Source organism: Ambystoma mexicanum, chromosome 4p (assembly GCF_040938575.1).
Source record: "Ambystoma mexicanum isolate Mex_15411 chromosome 4p, UKY_AmexF1_1, whole genome shotgun sequence".
Taxonomy (NCBI): domain Eukaryota; kingdom Metazoa; phylum Chordata; class Amphibia; order Caudata; family Ambystomatidae; genus Ambystoma; species Ambystoma mexicanum.
The window spans coordinates 180,351,495-180,368,252 of record NC_090927.1 but is presented as its reverse complement, the minus strand read 5'-3'; the positions used below and the strand labels follow the sequence as shown (position 1 = coordinate 180,368,252).

The window sequence follows — 16,758 nt, the reverse complement described above, 5'->3', positions numbered from 1 at the left end:
CATGACATTGAGCGGCGATCTGAAATCGATTCCCAATATCTAAACAACCATTTCTCAGAAGCAAGAATAGCCTAGTACAAAATACGAATTGTTCTGGGTTTTTCAAGTTTTTGTCCACATCTCCCTCCTTTTACTTTCAATACAAGTTCTTGTCGGTAATGGATTTTGTGTTGTTTGTGGTCTGCGCATGAACTGTGACAAACTCAAATTGCAAATCCAAGGCCGGTCTGGAATATTGAAGCATAGACTTCCATGCACACACACCCTTCTTGGATCCGATGAAATAGTAAAGTGGTACATCGAAAATTCACACTAATTATCCCTTTTTCCTCACATTTTCCACATGCCTACTTTTTTCCGAATTTGATCTTTTTTGTAGCTCTATGAAAACAGCATCTGGTTTCTATGGTGATAGTCTTTCTTCTTATCTTATGCTGTGTTCTCTCTCGGTTCATCTGCCGTTGTAAGAGTCTGTAGACTAGGTGCTTTAGAGGTTTCATAATTAGACTTGGGTAGAAGGGAAAGACTTCCTCATCTTTGTTCTCCCAAATGCAGCAGTAAATGTCCTCTGGGATTTCTGACACAAAATGATCCTCTGCCTCAATCAATTTCATATATTTACTGCTGCAAAGTGGGATATCAGCACTCAGCCAGTAGTTTGCAATTAAATTATGAAAAAGTATATTTAGTACTCCGAGGATGTGGACAGCATGATGTGATGACCCTGCCGGTAATGGCCCAAGTGGAGCGAGAGGGTCCCTTAGTTCGGTTGGCGGTGCCATTATGGTGAAGGTCAGCTACCCGAGGCATGTTATATTGCTACTAACAGTCTAAATTGAAATAAAAAAATAAATAAATAAACGTCATCAGCAATGCTGCTGATCTTAGCTCTGGTATATTTTCAGTGTTTATTAACAAAATGGAAAACGGACTACTGTCAATAGCATTAGTGTTGTCGGCACCTCAGCTACTATTTTCCATTTTGGTTTTGTTAAAAAGGTTTAAGCCCCCACGTTTTGAATCACGGGTGCTCGTGGAGGAGGGCATGTGGCTGATGGCGGCAATGGGATGAGTTGGTGATTAGCTGCTATGAAGGTAGGCTTGTCCAGCCTGATTGGCTGATCACCTCATCTAGGGTTCTAATTGCCATTGGTTTATCTGGAAAACATGCATCAGGAGCCTGGAAAAGGAGAGACCAAAGTGGCTACTTAGCAAGAGTATTCGAATATTCCTGAAGTGCAAGGGATTGGGCCCAAAACCTTGGTTCACTGCGGCGCGGGGATTCAGTACATCCACAGCAAGGGTAACATTTCACAACACTAAGATGAGGGGTGTAGGGCATACTTTTGTGGAATTCTATACGCTTTCACTTATGCTCAAGCTCACAGAATTGTTCAAGAACAGTGTTATTGGTGTTGTAACATTGTATTAAATCAGTCACAAATGGGAACAGTCATCACAAATTTTGCCAACCAGGGCTCAGAGCATGTGGTTTTCCAGGTGCCTGTAAGGTCAGAAACCAAAGGACAGCTCCACCAGGGCAATTGCAATCTACATAGGGGCACCTTCTTGCTTTGGTACTAGCAGCTTAGGTAAGCGGCTGTTCGGCGGCAAGCTATGGGACAGCTAGGCCCAAGGAGTTCAGAGGTCTGAATTATGGATGGTTCAGTCCAGAGTGGTAGGCAAGGCAAGTGAGTTGAAAAAAGGGGGTGGTATGATGCTGGTAGGGCTGTGCCAAGGGTTGAAATCAGTTGTACTGCTTTGCCAAGTGTGGTAGATATCCGTGTAATTTGATGGGACTATCCTGTTTTTGGGATATGCACATTTGAACCTTAAGCCAAAAGCAGTGTCAGAGTCTGTTCAGTACAGTCATGACAGAGGTAGTATAGGGCCTTCTGTCCAGGAGGGTCTTCAAGAAGGTTAGTCTGTCAATCTGCTAAATTTAAGGAATTTAGGTAGCCAAGGCCTACACGCAACCATCTCATTCGGCCATGACTAAAGTCCCCATCAGTCTATCTTTACTGCTTCCCATCTTAATGTCATCAATGGCTAAAACCAAGGATCATTTGCACTACACAGTATTTGAATTGACAGGAAGCACAAACATACATTACAACAGATTTCCCACTCACTGCTGGTGTGCAGAGGGTATTTATTCTTTTGTTTCTCAAGACTTTCGGCCAATATCCAGTTTAGAAAACTGCCTCCCACCCCCAATCCAGAACATTGCTATTTGTCGATTAACATTTACTGATAACACTTAGAAAAAAATGATATAACTTCATAGGTGCTTACCAATCCTTTCATGAACGCATATAGGGAAAATTGTGTTCACTGCCATTTTGTGGCCTTCCTCATATCTTTACGAATGCAGGTCAAACATCATTTTGTGTCATCCTAATGGCTTTACGCAGGTAGGTAAAATGGTGTCTCTTTCCTTTTGTGACATTTTCCAAACTCTTTGCACATATAGGAAACATTGTGTTTCCATATGGGTAAAATTGTGTTCACTTCCTTTTTGTGGCATTCCAGTAGCGGTAATCTTCATGCCTGAGACAATACATTATTCTAAATTCCTTTGAACATATCATGACATTTAATTGTGTGTGTGTTTATATCTGTGCTTTATGTCTGTGTGTCATTCTGTATTTACCTTCAAGCCAAATTTTACTATTGACCGGTTTCTTTTTCTCTTTTTCACGGCTGTATCAGCCATGCACCTTATTCCCAAAGTCAAAATATACCATGGAGTACTTGTACATTGTTATAGTACTCAAAGCATTAACAATTCGTTTTAATTTTGTATAGTTGTCTATAGAGAACAGTTTTCAGTAAATGATACAAGCGGTGTTGGAAGTCATTGACAATGAAAAATATTTTGTTATTTTGTTTAAAGTGCTCATGGTTCTCCTTTGAAAAATTGAAAACATTTCCATGCAAAATTCAATTTGATAAAATGTACAGAGCTTTACTGAAATAGAAGTTCAGATTTCTAGGGGGCATACAGCGCCTCATTGGGGAACGAAAAGGAGCTCTTAACTTTTGCAGCTGAATTGCCTCGAGCAACTGCTCACAAAGTTTTGAAAATTGAAGCTTTTAAGAATGCCCTTTTAAATTTCATGGATCCTCTAAAGAGATCTATAGATTATTTAAAATGTAAAGAAACACACTACTAAATCCTATTGGACATGTGATCAATAAACCTAATCTCATCTTACAGTCTTTCTCAACACAACTCCTTCCTGAAAGGCAGCTCTTACAGGTCTTAGAATACAGTGGACAACAGCCTGTACGCTGAGAGTTGCATAGCTCGCATGTGTTCCGTTCGGACATCAACGCGGAGAGGTACGCTCACACGGTACACTGCACGACCACCGTGGATTTGCAGAATCGGGCATCAAGACAGTTCCAGTGAGTGGAATGTGGCTTCGCAACTGAGCTGCACTACTGATCCGACCTGCAAATGAAAAGAACCCTAAAAGGGAAGACCAGCTATCCGCCACTGTACTCCTTTGGAGTGGGACTTGGGTTCAACCATCTGCGTATCTAACACAACAACAGTAATAGCAGCTCATGAGCCCTGTTTCTAGGTGGTACCACAAAGGCCGCAGCGGCCTAGATCATACCAGCCAGAAAAGGTGGAAGGAAAAGTCCAATCGTCCCCAGCAAACACACGATGATGAACATCCAGAGGAAGATTCGGTCGATCACCATGGCCACGTACTTCCAGTCTTCTTTTACCTGCAAACAAACCATGTTTTAAGTTAGCGGGTAATGAAGAGATATCACATTTCCATTACTAAATTTCACCAATCTGAATTTAAGGACACAAGCTACAGCATACCCTGCAAATGCTGTTCTTCCCGATGCCTCAATCCTCATTTGTTTTGCCTTAGTGAATGGACAGCGGATAGCACGTGACCCTATGCCGTGTGCCCCATCATTAGCCTGTCTTGAATTTTCAGACTGCAGCCCTATGTATAGTAGGACGTGCAATTCAAACTAAACAATCATAACTAGGGGGCAACAAAGCAATATGCTTAGCTACAAAGCCTTGACTCTATATGCTGCCATTAGGAAGCTATGCACACCTAATCTAGACCTGGAAACGTAAATGATTGCAGGGTTCAAAATTAAGATTTGATGAGCAAGACCTAAAACCAGCTCCTGGGTGTCCAGTATCACCCAGAAGGCAGGGGTTACGGCTGAGGAATATGTACACAGCTCAATGCAAACCGAACTTCCAAATGAGATGCACACTTTAACTTTATGTCGATTATGTTTAAATGTATACTAGATATCTGCTAATTCTTCTTTTTTAGTGTTTCCAAAAAATCAAAATTAATTTCACATATGTATGTTTCTAAGGCATCAGTTGGCTTGGGGAGGCAAAAGTAGCTCCTGCTAACTTGTTTTCAAGCTAATCAGGCTCTCCTAGACTAGAAGTAGGAGCTAATTAGCTCCCAGCTGACCCTGGATTGTCGTTAACAGGTCATGTGTTCAGGCTAGATCCAGTGACTTAAAACCTGTCTGCATGTGTGCTTGGCAGTCTTTTTTAAACATTTGCTTTCGTTCTTCTCTGTGCCAGGATAATGTCCACTTTCAAAGCAACAACAGCCCAGAGATCCATGGGTTCAATGTACTGGGATTGCAAGGAATGCCCCATTTGGACAACCAGGGTTACAAGCATATCAATGACCGCTTCTACAATAGCTTGTTGCTGGTGGCAGTTGGTAGTCTTGGGGCCTCATTACACGGTAGGTGGTAAGGGTTTACCGGTACCGGTAAGGGCACCGGTAAACCCTTACCACCTTACTACGAGGTCCCTTTGCGGGACCCGACCTTAACGGCTGGTGTAGACCAGCCGTTAAAGTTGGGACCCGCAAAGGGACCTTGGTGCTGATTACGGTACCTCAATTTGCGGTACCGTAATTAGCGCCTTCCCCATTCCCATTATGCCCTGTGGGGCAAAAATGGGAATGGGGAAGGGCCATGGAGGAAGGGGTAATTACCGCCCCGCCAACCTTGGAATGGGGTTGTAATTCCCCTTTCCTCCATGGTGGTACCGGTATGGTACCGGCGGCAACCATGGTGCTGATAGCACCATGGTTTACCGCCTACCGTGTAATGAGGCCCTTGGTGTGCTTGAGTGGTTGTGTAGTATTTACTATATAAACTTTGTTGGGATGCACTTACAGCATCCCAGCAAGGAAAAATGTTTTAGACTGAGAAAAACATATTAGCACCTACCACTGTGTGAGCAGGAGGAGTTTCGCGTGGCAGAAGGCTCACATATTACTTTTAGTTAGTTTTGACGCATACTAGATACCCACATACAGCAACACAAGCTGGAGCAACACATGTATTAATGTTGCAGATGTTATAGATAAGACACTGTGTGGAATAGGCCCTGTGTTTAGAAGTAGTACACACAGTTACGTTTCCAGTTAGGTGTTAGACGAAAAGTTGACGTAAGTGGAAGATCGAGTCAGAAAAGTATTGTGATAGGATCGAGGTCCGGAGTGTCACAATATTGGATGTTAAGGCCTAGTAGACAATGAACAGAATAGAATGCAGACCCTAATGTGGAGCTGCGGCTCTGTTTAGCTCGGTCCCAAGATAAATCCCTTTTCCGTCCCCCAGGAAAGAAGCTGAGGTCAGAGGCACCCACGGTTCACAGATTGCTAACTGTATCCAGCTGCAGACCTGAACGTGGTGGGAATGTAATGTTGTGGCGAGGGCAGGCACGGATGCGCTCTTTGAAGGAAAAAATCATGAGAATTCATGAGAATAGAGCATGGGAGAATTTGTGATGCCAATAGGTCAGGCGAAGATTTAGAGTACTACTGCCCTCACCCAAGGAGCGATTATCGCATTTGAACAATTACATGCATAACCAAAAGCAATTAAATCCCTGAAAGACTCGAGTGGTGACCTGGTCACGTCATTACTGGGCACCTGGGGTTTGAAGGAGATAAGGGGGAGCCGTGTCTGGAACATTCTGCGATTTGGGATAGTAGGAGCAGACGTGATGCCAATAAATTCAGTACAAGGTCGGGGTGCAGTTTGTGTGTGCCACGGCATCTAGTATGATGAGAAGGCCTATTGTCTTATCAAAGCAGAATTTGCCTCGCCAGTTTAATTTGAATGAGCCTGGATCGGAGGGGTGCACATCACGTGACGGTCATTATTTATTAATATGTCAATATATTCATTGGCTAATCCCCTACCTGGATTTAATTGTGATGATGTAGTGGGCAAGATGTCTAGGGGAATGGGTTTAGATAAGGTGTGGCCAATCGGTTCAGGGACTATAGGGGGCATTCATATGTTCAATAGGTAGTAGCCAATTAGGGTGGTGGGATATCTGAGAAACCTGAGGGTATTCTCCCAGGTAGAGCCCACGAATCCCTTGTCCAGGTGGCCAGGACACAGCCATCGCTGTTGGGTCCAGTTCCTGGCAGTAGACCATTGGGGGAGGGAGACCAGGGTTATGCTAAGAGGAATATCCAAGGTGAGGCGCAGTATTATACCGAGGAGGAAGGTGGGGGGAATGAAATCCCTGGGGGTTCCTTGGTTATTCCACTTCTGCCTCCCTTTCACCCAAAGAGCTTCCTTAATAAAATCCAATCACCCCTTCACCTCTTGTAAACCAACTATGAGCCCAAACCCTGACACACCAGGAAACTACCTCTCTCAGAAACCCTGTTCTCCTATATCCTACCTGAATACTCCCAATCATTCTTCTTCCTGTCCCTCCGATTATTATTTTCCGTACTCCCAACCTGCTCAGATAAAATACTACAGTTCCGACAATCCCCCTTGTTATTTCACGATCCCAGCTATTCCCATTTGCCCCGCAAAACCTACCAATCCTGTACCTCTGATTGTCACTTTCTGAACAACAATTACAGTTCCCACGAATCCTAATCATTTCAAAAACCCTCCAAAACCCACCCTTCCGAGATCACAAAAACCCCATCTAAAACAAAGGTTGTAATCCCACATAGCACTGTTTCCCCAGCCTATCCCATGGGACAATCTGACACTTCAACCCATACCCTTTCCGTTATGAACATTGTTTTACCCCATGAAAGACAGCAGTCTTGTACTAAAACTGTTTACCTGACATGTCCCAACACAAGAGTCAGCCAAAGTCACGCAATTTACCTAAATCACTCACATCTGAAGGCCCTTTCCTTTCCCTACAGGGATAAAAGGTGGAGCAAAAGAGCACAGGATGACGAGACGGCTATCCAGACCCAACAGTTCAAGAGGAGGAGAAAGGCAGTGAATATCAAGAGGCTGACAAGGAGAGCTACAACCTTCCCCTTTTTGACGCAAACCCGCCAAAAGGAATCATAAGACCGTGGACAATAGACCAAGTGTGTTGCGGCAGATGCCGCCGGTACCCACAGCGTGATAACGCTGAAAAGCATAATCGAGGGAAACTCCCGCGACCGTGGCACCGGCCTTGATTCCAGTGAAGAGGAAAGCCAAGCGGTTCATCACAGCCGGTGAGTCAAAGGGAGAACTGATAAGTACCGGGCTGTGGTGGATGAAAGTCGCAAAGTGGCAAGTTGAACCAATTTCAAAGAACTGTAAAAAGTGGCCAGCTACAGAGGGAACCGGCACCACGTGGGTGCTAACAGAGAGACTCTGCTCGATCCCAGTCTGAGAAAATCTACAGAAACCAGAAGGCCGTTGGAGAGCTGGCAAAAGAGGTCAAAGTGGTCATACAGGAGGTCTAGCAAATTACCTGTACAATCGAAAGAATTTAATCTACAAACAGTTAGGAAGTAAAAGGGAAGTCAATCCTGTATGGTGAAAGTAAAAGGGAAGTCAATCCTGCCCATATTGAAAGTACTGGAACGTCAAGAAGGAACCCGAAGGAGGGATGCCAGAGAAGAGGGGCAAAGTCTAAAGTCCCAAGAAACAGTGTGATGACAGACGTGAACCCGGCCGAGGGATGTCCACTATGAACTGTTTGAAAAGACATTGAGAAGCGAAGGGAAGGGAATCCCACTAAAGAAAAGAGAAAGCCATAGTGAATCCAGAGGAGGGATGCTGAGATTCCAGAAGGGTTCAGCACCCAGAAGAGGGGGACCCAGGGGTGAAGCTGTCACCCAATGTGAACTGTGGCTATGAATTGTGAGGGGACAATGCCCAGAAGAGGGGGACCCAGAGGTGAACCACTATCACCCTAAATAACTTTCATTTCGTTAAATTAACTTCTTGTTTTTACAATTTGAACACATCAGGCCCTCGAAGGCAAGAGACTTTTAAAGGAAACAAAACTTGCCCATCGACAGCCCTGACAGCTATAACCAAACAATTGACTCGTGCAGAGACAGCTTGAGCGTGCACTGTGCTCCAATATCCCACCTTACCCCGTGCTCAAAAACGTGGGGAAGGGAGACCCAGGCTACCTCATCCTGACATATTATTTATGAACACTTCTTTCTTTCTTGAGAACTACCCCACACCCTTTTTGTAATAGTTTTTAAGGTTTGGCAATAGGTTTCTAAGTATAGGCCCTTTTATTTGACACAATGCCACTAGGACAGCCTTATTTTTCATTTGATGGTCAACGCTAGCTCCCATCTTAGATTTAGGTTTAGATTAGACATCTTTCTAACCTGCATACAGTTTAATAAACACTCTTGAACTGTGATCACTTCTGTCTGTCTTTACTGTTGCCACCATGTGTTCCTTACAGATAACATCATAACCTATGTATGTATATTTGCGGTTTTCCGCTATATAACCTGTTACTTCTTGGGTATGACAAATTCCACGTCATTTCGGTTCTACAGGACCGTCTGAGACCTTTTTTCATGTAATAAACTTTGTTTAAACTTGCAAATTTGTGCAGTGATAATTTGATCTTTTGGTTTTTTTTTAGCATTCGGTTTTTGGGTTACTATTCTCTTTTTAGCTTCTCAGATAGTCCAACAGAAAATGTTTCCCAGCATGATTGAAATTGGGGATTTTATTAACAACTTTAAAAATAAGTGCATCCTTTTGTATGAGTTTCTGATGGCTAGGTATACAGGCTCCACCTGAAAAATGAAATGCTTCCTTGAATACACAAAGGCCAGGTAACCCCAAGCCAGTGGATGATGGGCCCTGGGTGATATCGGGAAGATTTTTAAATAGCCCAGCCTTTGTCACCCTGACGTATTCTTCTAGCTAGAAGGAGGGAAAAAGAAAAGGATAAGAGGTGAAGAGGAACAGGTAGAAGGAGAACAATAACACTTGGTAGATGGGAGTATGCCAGTGGCATGAAGAAAATGAAGTACTATCTGGCCTAGTCAGTCTAGGAAGGGTTGTGAGGGCAAGCAACTCCCAAGGCACAAGGTAGGGGTAGAGCCCGAATCTGAATAGGTTGAGGCCATGGTAGGAGGTGGTGCGAGCACATGGCATGGTTTCTAGGATGATCAGGCTCCAGAATTAGCTGGGGAAAGCTGAAGAGGGGAAGAGAAAAGCTCCACAAGAAGGGGCAGTGGTAAGACCCTTTGAAACACTTGTATATATGTTGGGGCCAGGGTTTCTGAAAATGGAAGATAAAATACTACTGGTCTTGGAGTTGATGGTGGTGGCCCAACATCTACCAAGCTCACAAGCAGGCATAGAGCTGATGACACCATTTATGGACGGGAGTACAGTCCGAGGACATCCATTGGACCAACAAGAAAGAGAATGAGTTTCTGGAATTGTACCCTAAAAAGACTTCTGCCACTTTAAATAAAAGCTTTGCTTTGAGCCGATACCCCTCATTAGAGGGGCTGTGCAGATCTGATTTTTTGTTTATTGAGTTACCCAGAGATTCCAGTGTACAAATCAAAAAACATTTTAAATTCATTTGGCTCTTTTGAGTTATACACTTGGCTATATGTACAAATATGTCCGTAGTTCCAAAGTTTATGAACTCAAGAAATGAAATAGATTAGAGTTCTGGATGTGCATGCTGGCCCTATCCCCACTGTGATAAATCGAGGGAATTTGTCCCTTCTGCACAAGGGGGGGCCTTCCCCTCCCTAGGGGCCTTGGCAAGTGGAACCTCACTGGGAAAGACTCCCTGTTTGGGGACAAGGACTCCCGTTCCTCTAAGGAACTCCATTAACAATTCCCCATGATGACAAAAATGGGATTGTCTGAGATGCCTAACAGCAACAAATCCAGAAACTGTGATGAAGACAAATTCAACATAAAACATGATGATCAAAGAACACCATCTGTCCCTTTAAAGACCAACCTCCAAATCACTGCGACAAGGAGGCTTAAGAGAGACGATACACCAAGCCAGGAGGGAAAAGGATGCAATCGCCAGCAGGGGATGCCCCCTGAGACTGTAACACAGTCTCAGTGATGAGCCGAGAGTACGGGAACCAGAAACACATTGGCTAAGTGACCACAAAGACATCATGGTGGGCAGGCTACCTAATTAACTATGCCAACACCATTCTGCTGAGGGATCAGCCACGGCACTGGTTACTAGAAGAGACACCAGAACGCCGAACGACAAGAGATCGAAAGATAGACGCCCGCGAGAGTGAACCGTCAGAGAAGTCAAGCGAGAGAGAAGGTCCCAAGCCACTGCAGGTCCCGGAGACGGTCCCCTGGAATAAAAGAGGTAACAGGGAGAATATGTGGATCGGGAGGCCAAATGGGACTAGTTATGTAATTGGAGGAACTCGTCCCAGTGAAATTGAAGAAATTTGAAATGCAAACTTTATGAATTTGAACTGTAACAATACTGAAACGAACATTATAACTAAACTTGAAAAAGATACTACTAGGAAGTGGATAGGACCACCCTGGGAATAGAGAAGAATATTCCATCATTCAAGAGATAAGAAATGGAGCACATTAGAGAGAAAGTAATGCAACTAAAGGGGACTCGTCCCAGTAGAAAAAACAAAACCAAAAAGAACGAATTGGTAAATCTAAAGTTCCCTAAACGGGGGAAAGAACATCATGAGAAATCCTGAGAAAGGGATCATTAAAACTATCCGTTATATCAGGGGAGGGGGAAAGAAATATCTGGTGTCCAAGAAGCATCAAATTGAGCTGGCTAGAAAGGGAGCACTGGGAAGTACAATGGAGAGTAGTTGATAAGATAAAAGATAACTGGGAGAAGCTAATAATAAGAAGAGGGAACCATAGCCAACCAAAAAAGGTGCCTCCTCCAGGAAAAGATAGCCCACTGGAATATACAAAGCTAAACAGCCAGGATCAAGGGATCAAACAAACTTCATGAAAAGACACATGGAAAGCAATCCCTAAAAAAAAAGGAAACAAACACCCAAAGACATTGTAAAATAATTGCAACCCTTGACCAGAGATAGCATCATAGTATACTAAGAGAAAACTCTGCAACTATAAGCAGAACACTGCCTCATCAGGACACGGGTGTCATTCTCCTGACCTTAGTTTGAATCGTGGTAGGGTCAGTTAGGATTAGTTTTGGGACAATTGACTCATTTTTTTGACATTTGTTGATGACTGACAAGCACCTCAGTTATGGGCCGGAAATACCCCTTTGCGACAGGGAGAGATAGGTTTTTCCTTATTATTTAATAAATCTTTCCAAAATGTCATCACCATAGCCACATCCTCCTCCTGACCTGCCACACCACACAAAAATGAATACACAACTGAGTCTCCAGCTTTACCCTGAAGCCCACTACAATAGGGGTTATATAAAATGATACCAGTAAAAGCCCTTTTGCCACTCTATATCTCTGGATTAACAGTAGTCTGAAATCACTTTGTGCAGAGCTGGCAGAATACGAATAGCCATGGTTGATAGTGGGATGATGCAGAATTGATCAGGGAAGCCGGGCCATGAAGAACAGAGCTACTTGGGTCCTCCATGCTGTGCACCTTCAAAGAACGAGGTGGTTCCTGTAAATGGGTATTACACCTGGGGGAGTTTGCAAAACCTAAAGTTCAAACAACCATTCAGAAGAAGTCACCAAAGGTCTTTAGAATCTAGAACCCCCCACCTAAGGTTTTTCAATGGCCCCATACTGAATCCAGTAAGTCAAACCCAAAATATGATCACAGAACTATTGGGATGACCCATGTAGACTGTCTTCACATCACTCTTGGGTGACAGCAGGTTTAACAGTTTTGCCTGTTCTGCAGAGACTGCAGGCAGAGAGGCTACAACACTGTCTTCTTCTCTCGGACCTTAGCGGCGTATCCCGGCAAGTGTAATTGCTCCACTTCAGGTTAGCTTAATCTTCATTCAACCCCATTTTCCCTTTTGCCAAGGTGGTTATAGTGAAGCCCCAGCACACACAGAGCTATAATCTCTGCCATCAATCTACATAAAAAAAATACTTTGCTCAATACCAACATGATTTAGAGGACACTGTGTTAAAAAAAACGGGATTTACTGGATGATGAATACAGCTCCAACAACTATGTTGGTACACTCAGTCCCCTGACGAACCAGACCATACCCAATGAAACACCTATATATCTCTCTGCACCCTATCCAGCCTGACACAGTGCTGGAATCTGGTTTCTACATCTGCCATGCCAGATGTAAAAGCCACCTGCCCTATCATCGCTCACACCCAAGACAATGTAACCAGGCAAACCGTTGCTGCCAAATTACATTTGTTTCCTGCCCTCCCTGTACCTACTGGCTCATGTCTGTTCTACCAAAGAGAAAAAGCCAATCCAGTGGATTAAAATATCCAGTTCCCTCATCGAGTCCCTTTAAACAATGCTGTGTTTCTGATTCTTCTTCCATTCAGACCTCACTAAAACGGGCCCCTTTAATTGTTTGCTCGTTCCCCCCATCATGCCAGCGATATTCATGACTTTATATTGGACCACAATCTTGATTTCTTTGCTATCATTGAAACCTGGCTGAAGGAATTCTCTGGATCTGCTATCTGTCCTACCTAATGTGTGTATGATGTTTTCCTCTAACAGGATTCAAAGTGAGGGGGCGGAGTGGTAGCCCTTTCCTTGAGAAGTTCATTTAGGGATGTTTACTCCATCAACTCACCAGATATTTCACAAAGCAAAATGTTACTTTTGAAAAGTACATTGGATTTGAAAAGTTAGCTACTAATTATAGTAATTTATCATCCACCACAAGGTTCTAGTGATTTCCCTAATTACTTACCATAAATGATTTGACCACATATGAAGCCTAATAGCCATCTCTTACTTCTGGTGATTTCAATGTTGATTAGAATGATCCCTCTAATCATGTAGCCCATCGAATAATAGGGTTGAGACCATGGTAGGAGTTGGTGCAAGCACATGAGATTGCATGGCATGCCTTCTAGGAGGACCATGCTCCAAAAATAGGAATTATTTATAACATTGGCATAGGTTTTAAATTCATGACTACAATAGAGGATAATCTATTGACAGTGCCCTCTCCAGGAATATTTTCACTAATGGTCACAGTCTCATCAGTATACCGTGGTCTGACCATCTTGCCATTTTGTTTATCAAGGTCCTCATTTCCAATCAACTCTGCACGTGGTAAAACTCATATTCATTACAGGAATAAACAATGCCTTAATGTCCAGTTCCTCCTACCACATCTCACCATACTCACCAAATCACTTACGGATTGCCATGATCCGTGAACTCTATATTAGTGATATTGCTAACACCATCAAGATTATTGCTCCCATACAATATAAGTATGTGCATTGGATCTTTCATAGATTCATATGCTGTATGAATCTTCTGATTGTTTACCAGATGCTTTGCGTTAAGAGTCCTCAGAAATCTCTCTCAAATTCTTTGTTTACTCTGCTTATTGCAATTTTTTTTTCATTTTTTCAATGATTGTGAAGATTCTTGACTCCAGCGCCAGTTGCTCCTGTACCGGTGGCCGTCACCCTGTGGGAATGCATTTTTATGTTTTTTTTCTGATAAGAGTTCTTCCTCCATAGCAGAAACCAGAAAGAAGAGTCTCTTCAAGGCCTATGCCAGATACAGCCTCAGGAATGTCTATGTGGAGGATCACCACTAGGATTGTCTCTACTGCCTGTACCTGGCACACAATACTGCTCCATCTGTCAGTCGTTTTTCGATGAAGACACCCCGGATCCACCATGCCACTGCAGGTTAGTGATATAGCTCAACAATGCTGCAGGAGCTTCCGACTGCTTCTGTCCGTAGGGATGCCTCCCTCCGACAGAGCAGGCCCATCCAACGTACTCCCTCTTCTAAGAGGTTGAGATCACACAAGGATACTTCCCGTGGGAGAAGGGCATAAAAGGTCCAGTTGACCTCTGCCAGTGTAGCCACTCCATCGATATTGGCAAAAGCAACAAATACTTCTGTGTCTTTGTCAAGGAAACACTCCTTGTCGATGACGTCAGCTAAGCAGGTCTGATCTTGTCAATGGTCCAAGGCAAATCTTCATTCACTACTCAGTCAATGAGCCAAGGCAAGGCTTTGTCCATGGCCCTATCGATGAGCCAAGAAAAGTCTTGTTCCATGACTCAGACGAACCAAGGCAAATCTTTGTTTATGACTCAGTTGACAGTCTGCAAAGTCAAGCCTTCACGCCGTTGACGACTAAGACACTGTAGCAGCTATCGCATACCTCGTCCTCGATTACCACCTTGTTGTCCATGGCAAGCACCCTTCAGTAACCTTTAGCACTGGAAGTCTTACCCAGTCCTCCACGTCCTTTTCCTCTGACCTTTGCTGTGACTCCTGCTGTACCGAGTCCATCTGCGATTCCGCCTGAGGGTATTATTCAGCGTGGCCTCAACACCAACTCTGAGAGGATTCAGAAGTGTTTTCTGATGATGACCTGGAAGTGGTACATTATAGTCATTAGATCCTTTCGGGGGCAGTGCTGAGGGACCGCAAAGTTCTTTTACCGGGTGTCCACCCGAGGGGCCATGCCCTAGTACCAGACAGATGTCTGAAGGGCACCTGTAAGCAACACTACCGGCACTTCCGCTGAGGGCAACATGCCTACCAGGCCCCGTCCTGAGGTGCAGGATAGGTCTCATGCTCCACCGCCAAGAGTAATGTAGGAGGCCGGGCTCAGTGAGGCGAGCACCACAACTATGGCACGTGGCCCGACAAAATGGCTGCTGCGCCATACAAGATGATGGCCACTCGTCCGATACTGCCCCCGGGTGCAGAGCGGTTTTGAGAACGAGTTTCAAGGTCAGACTGGTCTCAACCAGGTACATGGCCTACAGCTTATCCATCCGCATTGCAGAACAGATTTACCTCGCAGCCAGCAAGGCAGAGTATGCACAGGCCCCAGCAACCACCCGCTACTCCGTCAATACCACCTACCACCCCACCAGCCTGTGAGGACAGGTTTTTGGAAAGGTTCCTCATGCTCATGAGATCTCCTCAGATGGGGTCTATCCTTTGGGATGTGATCAGGGACATGTTCCCTCCGGTCCCACCGCCGGCGGCCATAGTCATTCCTCCCATGGCTCCATTGCCTCAAGGCCCCACACAGCCCCTGCTGCCCATGCCGGGTCCTTCGATATCGGCTTCCCTGCCTCCCAGAGGTCAGGCAGTTCCACACCATCCGCTGCAGCAGCCCCTGGCTCTGGTTCCTACATTGCAGCCCTCAGCGCCCAGCACTCCTCCACCCGCACCGGACCAACCGGACACCCTGGTGGACGCAGACAAGGAGGAGGACTTTGACACGCCGTCCTCAGCCAAAGCCTTTCATGAACCACTCTCAGGTCGAACAACCGGAGGCGGGCGGTCCTGGCCGAGGTCTTCACTCTATGTCCTGCAGCCAGAAAGGGGATCCTGATGCAGAAGGATGTTGTCACTTTGGCCAAAAGGGGTGGCTTAAACACCATTCGGCCCAGCCTGTCAATCGGCGCCTCAATGCCAATTATAGGCAATTGGAGGGGGATCCACTCTTGCTGTCTGCACACCCTCAACCAGACTCTTGGGCGATCACTGCAGCGTCACTCTACTCCAAGCCTCGGTCGTCCTCTGTGCTTCTACGCAAGGAGGAGAAGATCTTGGAGGCTTACAGAAAGAAGGTTTATTCCAATGCCTCGCTGCACCTTCCTCAATCCAACGCAGATGCCATGCTGGCAGCAGTTAATCAGAGGCTTTGGCAGGAAATAGCTGACTTCCGCCCAGAACTCCTGGTGCAGAGCGAGGCACGTTTCAAGGCAGACCTGGTAGAAGCTAAATTGGTGGCGCAGGACATCATGGAGTCCACCGTGGCCCACATTGACATCTCAGGCCATGTCATCTGCATTTTCACGGACATGAGAAGGACTGCCTGGTTCCAGGCTACCAAGTTCAACCCGGATGTCCAGGAACGCATATTAGACCTTCCATTCGAGGGTGGAGACCCATGAGAAGCTAGATAAAAAGAAAAACAGTTCCCAAACTGCAAAGTCTTTATCCTCACGAAGGCCACGCCCAAGGCATACACCCAGTCGCATCAACGCTCTGACAAGGGGCCGCCTTTCGGCAGGTTCCGAGGCTTCCAAGAATGGAGGTCGAGACAGCCTGACCGTTCTCCGAGTCAGCACCGGTGCAAACAGCAGAAGCGGTGGATCAAGGGCTTCTTTCAGTCCCCCTCCTCTGCACCAGCCTCAGAGGGAAAGAAGGGATGACGCTCCACACAGGGTCCATGCGTCTCAGGTGGGGGGGCAGGCTTGCCCTTCATGTGCAGTCTTGGCGTCAGAAGTTCGTGGATCCCTGGATCTTATCCGTAGTGTCCACGGGTTACTGCCTACCAATTCCTTCCTCTCCTCCCTC

The 16,758-nt window shown here is 45.2% G+C and overlaps 1 protein-coding gene across 1 annotated transcript in view; it reads right to left on the bottom strand.

The window, feature by feature from the left end:
- Positions 1 to 2,120: 2,120 nt before the first annotated feature.
- Positions 2,121 to 16,758, bottom strand: part of CHRNA2 (cholinergic receptor nicotinic alpha 2 subunit) — a 315,904-nt gene continuing 301,266 nt past the window's right edge. Inside the window, exon 6 of the mRNA XM_069605647.1 lies at positions 2,121 to 3,741. Within this exon, the coding sequence (XP_069461748.1) occupies positions 3,616 to 3,741 (126 nt within the window). The 3' untranslated portion in view covers positions 2,121 to 3,615. The remainder of the gene's footprint in view (positions 3,742 to 16,758) is intronic.